Source organism: Danio aesculapii, chromosome 12 (genome assembly GCF_903798145.1).
Source record: "Danio aesculapii chromosome 12, fDanAes4.1, whole genome shotgun sequence".
Classification (NCBI taxonomy): Eukaryota; Metazoa; Chordata; class Actinopteri; order Cypriniformes; family Danionidae; genus Danio; species Danio aesculapii.
Window position 1 is genome coordinate 23,660,970 of NC_079446.1, and position 12,670 is coordinate 23,673,639.

Here is a 12,670-nt window from a genome sequence, read left to right on the forward strand (position 1 = left end):
AAAAAAAGAAAAATAATGACATCCATTGGAACTATAAATACTATAAAAAGAGTATTGTCAAGTACCCATTCTCTAGATTTGGTCCTCTGCTTTAGACCAATCCCAGTGCACACACATGAATGAGAAGTGAGAGCACACATAGTGAGCATACACCCAGCGCCTGGGAGCAATTTAGGGATCGGAGTCTTGTTCAGGGGCACCTCGGGTGGGTATCAAAAATGACGAGACTGCGGTTCATTCACTCCCCCATCATCAATTCCTGCTGGGCCTGGGAATCAAACTTGCAACCTTTCAATTACAAGTCCAACTCTAACCATTAGGCCACAAATGCCCCCTATAGAAGGCAATGACTGTTTTTCCCCCAACACTCTTTGAATATATCTTCCTGTGTTCAAAAGAAAATGAGTAAACCATGACAATTTTCATTTTTGGGAGAACTATATATATATATATATATATATATATATATATATATATATAGATATATATATATATATATATATATATATATATATATATATACACACATACACACACACATACACACACACACAGTGACTTCACTATACACTCAAATGGCCTTCAGTCACCAGTCTTAAGGTTGAGAGTTCAAGGCTTCTTGAGATCCAAAAAAAAGAATTTACAAGAATTGTGTATTTTCTCAGGAAAATACACAAAGAACTGAAAGAAATAATGCCAAACGTTTTAAAAAAAAAGCCATCACAAAATCTGCCTAGGTTGAAAATTCTGCAAGGACTGATAGATCACCCTTGGGATGTGCTGGAACAGGATAAGTGCAGATAAGTGGTTTGTTTGGCGCAATTATTTACAAATGTCTACAAACTTTTATTTTTTTTTATAAATCAAATTGCATCTATTTAATAATTGCATCAAACGAACCAACTGCATCATACAGATTGACTTGCTTTACAAAGCATACACACATAACACTTGCTAATAAATGAAGGAGGGAAAGATACTACAAAACAATCAAATATATAATATGTACTTTATTTTAAAAAAATGACAATTTTACACCAGAATGACTAAAATGTGGCAGTTAGTCCTCAGTGAAAGCAGATAAACTGCACTCTTGGTGACTTTAACTGTTGGTCAAGAAAAGGCACCAAGGTTGAGGCACTGAACAAATAACTGTACATAAGCATTTCTTAAAAATGCACGTCTTAACTGGGACAGAGCACAAAACGAGGTAAAATATACAAATGAATGCAATGTCATGATGAGAAGCAGTATTCTGAAAGGTTGTTACTGAAATTCAAAGCAGAGTATAAAATTAGTTTATTATATATACACAGATGACCTATTTTTGCTATTTTTAGTGGCTTTCAAGTGTGAAATGGCATGAATCACAAACACAGAACACAAAAGACATCTTATAAACATATTAGGGCAAATACGAATAGGCCATCACTCAGAGTTCTTGAGCTTGTCTCCAAATGAAGGTTTATATATTAGGAATCTCATTAGCATTTTCTTTTTTACTTAAACTACCCATATGAGATCATGTTTTAGTGTTGACGTCTGCCAAATAAAGTCCACCATGTTTTAAATCCAGTCTATACAGTAATGATGTAATACAAACTGTTTTTACCATGCATCTTTTTAAAATGTCCAAGCAGTGCAGCTAACATTTTCATGAAAATCATGTCCTTTGTAGGACAAAGCAGCCTAAAACAACAGATTAACACTTAAAAACTCCAGAAAATGTTGCTACCATAAAAGTTGGGTCACCAATAAAGGTCATGTGAACACATGGGCATGTTTTAAGGCAAAGGGACTTCAGGAGAACATTTTAGAGGACAAAACCCAGTGCTTGGTGGGTAGAAAAATCTATTAAAGAAAAAAAAAAACATTGTTAAAATAGAGTAATTATAAAAAAACAATACAACTATATCACAGTTCACCTCAATTACTAGCATAAAGTTATAGTATAGTAATATATAAATCTTCAATTCATTTGATTAGACTCACCAAGAGAAACTGACAGCCAGGCAAATGGCTATTATCAGAAGTAAAACAGCAAGGCATATCGCAATATAGATCTTTTTCTGTGAACAAGACAAGACAGAATATTGTAAAGACTCTTCGTTTTATTTTAGAAGACCTCAATGTATCATCATGAGGCACGAGTATTAATTAGTTCTGCATGAATCCATATTTTCTGACTCTTAATAGCTCAGTAGGCATTTTGACTTTTTAAATGAACCACCAAGGACCACACTTTCATCTAACAATCTTTTTGTATTATTTCTATTGATGAAATAAAGTCATTTAAAATATCTTAAATAGTTATGCTTTTTTTCCAGACTATTTTCTATAACATAAAATTATATGACAAAATAATATAACAATCATTCTGTCACAACTTAAAGTAACAGTAATTAATTAATATTACAACAAAATCTCAACGTGAATTTAAAGTGTGTGAGAAAATCATCAAACTTAAACCGTTTTAGAATAAAACTGGTTAAACTTGTCAACAGAATTGTGGAGTTTGGTGTTCATTTTATACAGTCAAACTTTAAGTCTGTACTGCTCTAATAGTGAACAGCCGCAAAGATCATCGATCCTCTTTTTCAGCTCCAGCCATCATGCATCATGTCTGCTAAAGGGTTTTTCCCCCATATTGTAAGAAACCTCACCTCCAATCCTCTCTGAAACCTCATTCACAACCCATAACTACTGCAACAAGGAACATCTCACCTCCCCTCCTCCCACCCTATGAAAACTGTCTGCAACGTAGGGTTGCACCATATTGGAAAAATCTGATATTAGATCTGATATAGAGAAATGAATACAGTTTCACAAGATAGTTTGAATAGCACTATTTGTCAGTTTTCTGGGGAGTCTGACAGTATATTCAGGTACAGACATTGAATAACCACAATGCAAACAATGATTTCTTACTTTGTTTTGCTTCTAATCTAATACCAAAAAATTCTAAGTGCAGGTAAAAAAAAAAAAATAATATATATATATATATATATATATATATATATATATATATATATATATATATATATATATATATATATATATATATATTTTTTTTTTTTTTTTTTTTTTTTTTTTACCATTCGGAAAATTTGTCAAAATTAGGATATTTTATCCTTAAAACAAGCTAAATTATCTGCCAGTCAGGTAAGTGAACTAATCTTGTTTTTACTTTACAATGTAGATATTTGGACTAGAAACAAGACAAAAATTCTAAGTAAGTTTTTTTTTGCATAAATCATATAAATTCCATATAAATACAATGAATATATACAGTTTTGTAGTTCCTGCTCAATTATAATTTAGACTCAACATTGCATATCTTTGCGATGTGACTATTGAAGACGCGCACACTTCGATATCAATGCCAAAATTATATATTGTGCAGCCACTGCAATGTATACATCATCATACTTATGAACAATAGGCTGATGATTAATGCGATTATGCAATTAATTGTCTGATTTGGTGTATAAGTATGTGCTTTGAGAGATTTGTGGCTATTGTTTGCTTTGTCTTGTTTGCTTCATGTTCGTTACTTTCTTTCTACTGGCTTATTTGACCCCTCGAAACTAATTCTTGTAATGTCCCTTAAATGTGGTTGCTAGTCCTTGTAAATAGTTTGTAAACACTGTAAATAATATTACTCTAGTAAGGAGTCTGATGCCAGTTTATTTGAGAAAACCTTTAGATCTGTTAGGTAGTTAGGGTAATGAACTGTATTTTCTTTCGTTTAAATAGTTAAAGTAGATGTTTAAAATAAAGAAAATTGGTTTTAGTATTCTAGACTTGTCAGCTCCTGAACTCCCAATAAATTTGTGATTTCATATTTTCTTTGTCTCGGCTTAGACTGATGTTGTGCACCTCTCCTAGAAGGTGCGTAACACCTGTGAGACACCACATGTAGCTTTACTGCATGTCGTGACATGTAACAGAATGTCAATAAAGCTCAATTTGTCTTGACGATAAGCTTAGAAATGAGAAAAACACATTTTTGCTCATTTGGGATAAAAGAAAATTAGATCATATCCTGCAACTGAGAATTCAGAATTTCAAAAAGTCAGCATTGTTGTATATAAATATACAATATGTTGTGTATATATAAATATATACATATTAGACCTGCAACAACAACAAAAAACACAAGAAAAAAAAAAGATGATAAAGTTGCAATTACACGTTGGACAGGAAATGCCGTTTGTTTCACTGACTCACCTTCCGCACTTTTTTTGATGTTTTTACAGCAGCGTCTGTGTCTGCAACCGCCTTTTCCACATAGTCATGGGACATTTTAATGTTCGACTCAATTCGGTCCACCATCTCACCCTGAAAAAAAAAATTGGAAAGAAACAAATTGGAAATAGTTGGATTTAATAGGTCCTTTGTTTTTGAATTTACTGGACATAAATGATCTGCTAAATATAGCAGATCATCTCACCTGTGCTTCCACCTCCATTGCAAGGTACTGAAACATGTCATGTAGCTCTTTGATGCTTCTCTCCAGTTTGATGATCTCATCGTGTCGTGACTCGATCTCATTCAGAGCTTGTCTGGTCGCTTTTGCATCATTCAAAATCTGAGAAAAAAAGATTACATTTTTATAGCAGGAATAAAGACACTAAACATTAATTGTGAGGTGAACACAGGACACAATGGTGAAATGTTTCATGGTGCTGATGCTTTCATTTCAGGCAAAGGGCGTTGAAGGATTTTAGAAAAGAAAAGAAAATATGTGCTGATGGTCAAAAATCACTGTAACCAAAATTTGAAAAGGGAAGTGGAAATCTAGAGAGGAGGTACTGAGAATGAGGTGCATTTACTCTAGGAATGCTTTTAATGATGTTGACAAAGCAGACTTGTTTTATCTGAAATACAATTCTAAAGATAAATAAAAATATCTGAAGATAGTTATGAAGATGTCCAGGATCTTTAGTTCCAACTGTACACTTTTCTTGGCTTGTTATATGGAATTTTCCCACTACTTCAGGGCACACGGGCCAGGGCACAGAAGATGCCACTGAAATCTCATTATTTATCATATATGATTTGATCACTTACTAAATGGACAAACAGCTTAATCAACATCATCAAAAACATGTTTTAACATCATCAAATAACATCAACACATTTGTTCTTAAGAGGACCTTACCAAAATGAAATATCCGTTTCCAAAGAAAGCAAAAGAGAAGACTTTAAAAGTGACTTTAAGAAATCAGAAGACTGCAGTAAAAATATCACTCTATTGTAGAGCTGCACAATTGATCACTTAAAGAATTGTAGATTCAAAAACCCATGTGAGCTTATTCTTTAACTATTATTATTAATGTCATAAACTATTGTATTACATGTCATTGTGTTAGTATCATACACTGGAGGATTGCAATCTCAATTTTAAAAAGCAAATCGAAAAAAAGTGTTACTCAGGTCAGCCTGAATTATGCAGCTCTACTTAGTAGTGAACCGTTTTATTCAAGGAGTCACATTATGCTTTTTTACATGATGCTCTCAGGCGTTCAAAAAAATCTCTGAAGCTTCAGCTCAAAATATCTCCAATATCATTTATTGCAATGTTGTACATCAGGGGTGCCCAACCCTGTTCCTGGAGATCTACCTTCCCGCAGACTTCAGCTGCAACCTTGATCAAACACACCTTTAATTACCAAGTGCTCCTTTTGATTCTACTTAGTTGGGTTAGTGGTGTAAACTCTGCAGGATGGTAGATCTCCAGCAACAGGGTTGAGCACCCCTGCGTACATCTTTTTAGGATGAAAGTTAAAATATGCTGCTTTTTTCTTTAATGCAAATTAGATGCATCTCCCCGCCCCCATTTCAAGAAGTAGGCAGTGCTTTTAGATCTTGTGCGTTAAATACTATGGTGAGAAAAAACACATGCACACATTTGAAAGTCAGTTTAATCCTGCTTGGGACATATTACATAAAGTTTGATATGTTAGTTTAGGACTATTGAGATTGTATTACAGAAGTAAATCTTAACTCGATTTATTCTATCTTAGATAATCATATCTTATCTATAGATAGGAAATTTGTTCGACAATCCACTCTCAGGTTTGATAACAAGCAATCAACACTGCACTGCTAACGAGTCGGAGTTAGAGTAAACAACAGTCAAAAAACAAAACGTTCCTGAATTATTGTGATTACAAGTCTGTAATTAAGTGTTTTGTCATAGAAATGTAACTGTAATCTTCAGGGTCCTTGAAGAATCTATGTGCAATTAAACAACTTTTTTCTTCATTTTCAAACAATAAATGTAACCCTGTTGTTAAACAGTGCAATTATATATATATATATATATATATATATATATATATATATATATATATATATATATATATATATATATATATATATATAAATTTTTTTATTATTATTTTTTTTTACATTGTACTGAGTTTCATCCAAAGTTTTGTAAGAGTGAAACTTTATTTTATTTTTTTAAACCGGGTCCCAGAGTGGATAAATAAAAATAAATTCATAAAAAGATTAGATAGGGAAAGCTCTGAGTTTGTCAATGTAGTCTTAAGTTTACTACTGCTAGAAGACAGGTCAAGACTACAAAGTTCTAAAGAGACTACAAATTTTTTAAAAAGTGCTTATGGTGGTAGAGAATAATTCATTTTAGATTTTCTTTCATGCTCAAACAGAAACTTTACACAGTAAAGAATATTTAAAAAGTGTCAAAGGCACAATAGGACCCCTATAACTAAGAAATTAATAACTAGGAATTGTCCAAAGACTAAAGAAAAAACACACACACAGAAAAAAATAAAAAATAAAAATAAAAATCACTCACATTTTGTGTGAAGACATCTGTTTGTCCACTTTCAAGCATCGTTTCAAGCTCGTCATCTGACACACTGTTACCAGCTGCAGAGAAAACCATGAGTGAATAATGCGTGATAAAAAATACTTCATATTATACAGCATGAAATTCTTATAGATTTTACAAACAGTTGTCCTGCTTAGTTTGTTTGGAAAACAGTGAAACTTTTGTTTTATTTTTCATGAATGTTTGTTGAATGGAATGTTTAATGATTCAGAGAAGACATGCTTAAGTGACAGACAGAAAAAAAGACAATGAATGAAAAAACAGACAAACAATAGAATGAGAATCACCGGATAATAGAAAAATAATACAAATAGAAAAATGAAAATAAAATTAAACCCAGAACAATGAATAACAGAACAGAAAAAAAAAATAGAATGACAACACTAGAACAAGATTAGAACAAAAAATAAACAGAACACTAGAAAAAACCATAGAACAAAAGCAAGAAAGATGACAAAAAACAAACAGAATGGGAAATGATAGCTAGAATGATATGATAACTATAGAATGACATGCAGAATGATAAAATACAAAGAACGACAGACAGAAAGAACTATAGAAAACATGTACAAAATTAACAGATGCAGGGAAAAAAAGATAGAAAGAAAAAAAGACAGATAGAAAGAAATATAAAACAGATAAATTAATAGAACATCAGAGAGATGTTCAGCATCTATTTACTTGCTAGTATTTTGAATGTTACCTGTGATTTAACCTGATAGATGTTGTAACTATTTAACACGTTTAAATAAATCTCTCATGAAACAATTTTAAAATTAAATAAAGCAACTAAATTGATCGTTTGTCAGTCATGGAATTTAAAATTATCGAAAAATATTATTTTAGATTTAATATTTACTATATTTAATATTATAAACATCATATTATAATATTAGTCCTGTGCAAGAAATGCATCTCTCTCTCTCTACATCATCAAGAGCAATAGCTGAGAAAGCTTATTGTAATAGTAATAATTTAATTTATTTCAAGCCAATGCAACATCAGCCCTTTTGCCCTTTACTGTATAGAAAAAACAACAACAATGTCTTCAAAACCAATGTATACATACTACAGAGCCTGTGTAATATCACACTTCAAGCTGACTCCGCTTAGCAGCAATGAAACCCAACTGTGTCGTCACTTTGCATTGGATCTTGCTGGCCCAAAAAGATGTATGTGAACACACCAAACAGACGAAAGCTGACTGAAACGATAGCCGAGATTTGCACCTGCGCAAGAGTCTGATAATCTAATAATTCATATCATTGAATTATCATTGGAAATATTTAAGAAATGTAGTGAAATTCCATCCAGACTCTTTGTAATCCTTCTTGGCTCGAGTTGTTTACCTGCTACAACACTTATCTACGTCACACTCGTGCTCTGATTCGTTCCTGAATAACCAGTCAGAGCGCTCTCTTCAGCTGAGGGTCTGACGCCGATGTTAACCCGGCGAGAGGCGACACGTAGAACACACCAAACCAACTAGCCTGACTGACGGACAGATGAAGCCCAACAGCAGACTGTTGGCTTGGTGTGTCCCGGCCCTTACAGTGCATTAAAAAGATGACTTTGTGAGAATGCTAATAAGATCAATGAAATAAAGCACAGCAGAATAAGCACATACTGATTTTGAGTTGTCTTTTAATCCTCTCCACATTGCGGTCTCTGTATTGGGCTTGAATTGTATTACAGCGACCCATCAGTTCCAGGAATTCACGGGACAAAACACCATGCTTTCAAAAAAATGTTGAGAAGACATTCAGGATCAGATTATTCTCATTCAAAACAACTCTGTTTAAGTTTATATATATTAAAATAGAAGATATAAAACCAACCAACCTGAGTTCTCCTCATTCTTACATTCACTGGGATATATTTTTCTTCAACTTCCAATTTCTTGGGTTCAAGACCTGTGATGTAAATGCAGTTGAATTTTTCACATTTGTTAGGTTGAGCAGAAAAAGTCTGATTATCAAAAAAAGCTTTATTTGTAGAAGTTTATTTGTCAGTCTCACTTTTTAATTTCTTTTGGATCTGGCTGGCCATGCCTTTGATGTCTTCTCTGAGTGACTGCAGCTCCTTTTTCATACCTGTGTTCAACGAGAAATATTATACTCAATCACGTACTTTTCTTTGACTTACTCTCTTCGTAATTATAAATAAAAGTATTGTTTTTTTTTAATTAATCATGACTAATCTTAGACAAAATAAAAGGTTTTAAAAGTATAACATGTCATGTACACATATTGTGTATATATAAATGCACACACACATACAAGAATAACTTTAAACATACATATTTATCACTATTAAACATATATACATTTATAAATATATATATATATATATATATATATATATATATATATATATATATATATATATATATATATATATATATATATATATATATATATATATATATATATATATATATCTTTATTTATTTTTTTATATATGAAGAATTATTAGCCCCCTATTGATTTTTTCAGTTCAGTTCTGGCGAGCTCTGAGAAGTGTGTGATGGTCGCGCTACAGATGTATCACTTTTTTTATTTCAATAATGTAACGTAACATTTTATTTTGCGACGGATGTTTGAGTGTCTTTTTCTTTTCTTTTTGCCAACTCATTGTTGTTGACTGGCATGTATGTAGTCAACAGCAAACGCATAAAGGTCAATATGAAGAGCGAAAGTTTCTGTCTCCTTTTATATTCCTTAAAGTCTCCGGGTAAACGCTGAGACACATGGCACCTGTCACAATACCGATGGCAACAGAGAAATACTGTAGACTGTAATATACTGTAGGGAGATATGCTTGTAGACGGATGGCATTTCATGTCACGTTCAGCCTTATAATCTTAAAATGTGAGTCAGCAGTTTTGTCATCACCTTAAGGGGGTCACACACCTGAAGCGCCGCTTCACATTACGCTATAGATAATCGTTCAAATACTAGCTCTAAAGTGACGTTAGTGAATTAGTAATGGCTTCTGCTGTTCTGATGTCAGCTGCAGATGTAAATGAATGGCGGAAGAAAGTAGTTTCTAATACAAAAGGGTTTTAGACTCGCCGTGTTTGATTTTCTTTTTTATATAAAAGATTGTGCCGTCAAACTGTTGTATAAACGCAATATCACACTCGTAGAAGTGTGATATGGCTGTATATCAGCACTGGTGGGTCGCACCGCACGCCTCCCACCAGTGCTGATACAGAGCCATATTGCACTGCTACTCGTGTGATATTGCTCCTATATATATATATATATATATATATATATATATATATATATATATATATATATATATATATATATATATATAAATAAAGCTAAACACACACATGGTTGTATTCATATAAACAACACATACACACAGTACACAAAATTATGCAAGTGATTAATCAAAAACCCAAGTAAAAGCTAAATTACTCACTGTCCTCTGGAAGTGCAACTCCTAACACTGTTTTCTGCTTGTTCTCCAATTCGGAAACCTTTCTCTTAAGAGTTTCAAGACCCTCTCGAATCTCCTGAACCTACATAGAAAAAAAGAAAATATATTTTCATGACAAGTTTCAAAGGAAACTTTCCAAGCACAAATATTATGGAATTCAAGTAACCCAAATGTAATTTGTGTGTAACGTTTGGCAGCTGCATTCCTTTATTACTGTATGCATGTGCATGTTCCTAATCTATGGTGGCGGAGAGAGCTCAAACATACAGCAAGCTAAGATATGCATATAGAAAACACAAACATATCTTAAAATATCTTCATTAATTTGACAACATGGGCAAGCAAATTCTCACAACACATGCAAATAGCACAGACCATGTCAGAAATGTGTCGGGGAACCCTAAAAGTGACAAACCCGGCTACCTCCTATTTAGAGCCTGTCAGGGCTGCTGTCTCAGATCTAACAGGTACATTATATGTTTATTTTAATGTCCTGGTCATAAGTTTCCTTGTTGTTTGTACATTTTTTGCATTAATAATTGCTAAAAATGCTTTTTTGTTGGTGTATTTCTATTTGCAAGTATTCTGAACTTGCAGTGCGTTTGAGCACTCTCAGCCACCGTAGTAATCAGTTTATTTTTGAGAAACCTGCAGTGTAGAAAATAATAGTTCAGAATTGCCAGATTCCTAAATTATATTATCCAAGAACCAACAAAACACACTTCAGATTAAAAATCATTGATTACAGAAACAACATGCTACCTTTATACAGATCCATAAAACATGTGCATATAAGTGTTGAAAGCTGCAGTTCAAATGAGAACAAATGTGCTACAATGACCTTTTTAAAGAAAGCTTCATTTTCTTTCTCTTCATTTGCTGAGGTTCCGGATCCAGGCTGTATTATCAGAGCTACAGATTCTTCATCTTCATCTGAGACATCAGCAGTCTAGTAAAAGAGTATACAATAAGACACTGAATATAGCTGAGAATATAGTTATTAATAAATTAATATATTGTATGTAATCTTATTTTAAAATAATACCACCAGACAAAGGCAACACAATGTTTCTGCAGCTTATATAAAGGTAAATAAGGTTAATACAATTTCTAAATATCTATAGTAATACCTCAAAGTTTAAAAATAAAACTGTAATCAGATCTGTTATTTCTCAACTTACAAAAAAAAATTCAATAATGAATAGCCAAAATTACGCTTCTCATCACATTGCAAAAATACATCTTCCACTGTAGTTGTCGTTTTCCAAATGTCTAAAAATTCTTAAATCAAGATATATTTTACATTTACTGGAAATTATGTTTCATGAAAAATAAATGTAAATTTAATTAGTTTAAGATTGCAGAAAAATTGGCTTTAAGAAAAAAAAACACGTTGACAAGAAAGACAGATGTTGTGTTTTATTATGTGTGAATTAACTTACATTTTAGTTTCTTAAGATTTTAGGTTCTAGCTTGTTCAGGAAAACAGTAAAAATCCTATGCAGGACATTCATTTATTCAGTATGTGCAACATTTAATGTAAAAACGTTGTGAAATTAACCCTTCGTTATTCGCTTTGGGGCATTTGACGTTAAAGGTATTTGTTTGTCGAAATGCAAATTTAGTCCCACAGAAAAAAAAACCCCGCAATAACACAATTCAGTGAAGAATATAAACGGATGTAATAATAAACCTTTATTGCCGAGCGAATGACAGTGTAGTAATACTAATATAACTTCAAGTACCAATTCAACGCTGAACTGAAATGCAACCATTCATGGCTGCTGTATTTATATGTGGGCTAAATAAAGTTACACCCCATTTACCCAAGAACACTGAGCGCTAGTGCTGTAGGAGGGTGTTAGCCTACAGTTCGTGGACACTAAGATATTTTTTCCAACACAAGAAAATAAGTCATGCAGCTGCAGATTGTGACCCGTTAGAATCCTTGAAGGTGTTAATAAATCGCAGTCGAGCCAGTGGTGACAGCAGTATATCCGCTGGTTTAACTTTAGCCCGTTAGCCAGTTAGCCGGTTTCCTGAGTGCACTGCCCTGAATTTACTCACATTGCCCAGTTCTTTGGTCCGGTCCCGCATTTTCGATGTATTATATGGCCAGTTCAGATGAAATGTTCCCGTTTTTAAGAGGTGTAGCTCATCTGTTTGCTGACCCTATACTTGCAAAACTCACAACAGATAAGAGGGAGTTTCCATTCAAAGTCACATTTCACGCCAGCCAACTTCCACAAATAACTTTCAGAGCAGAATGTTGATGGACGCTGAGAGATAATGTATATTATATGGATAAACCCCGGTTATGCTTAGAGATCAATGTGGGGCAATGTCGTTGCA

General features: G+C 33.0%; 1 protein-coding gene across 1 annotated transcript; it reads right to left on the minus strand.

Annotated features, from left to right (window-relative positions):
- Positions 1 to 995: 995 nt before the first annotated feature.
- Positions 996 to 12,639, minus strand: LOC130238899 (syntaxin-4-like). The gene is made up of 11 exons (XM_056470016.1): positions 12,386 to 12,639; positions 11,160 to 11,267; positions 10,301 to 10,400; positions 8,884 to 8,958; positions 8,708 to 8,778; positions 8,493 to 8,601; positions 6,830 to 6,903; positions 4,454 to 4,591; positions 4,231 to 4,341; positions 1,993 to 2,069; positions 996 to 1,851 (listed from the first exon to the last, which is right to left on the minus strand). Coding segments are annotated over exons 1-11 (894 nt in total). The 5' UTR covers positions 12,416 to 12,639; the 3' UTR covers positions 996 to 1,850.
- Between the last annotated feature and the right edge of the window lie 31 nt (positions 12,640 to 12,670).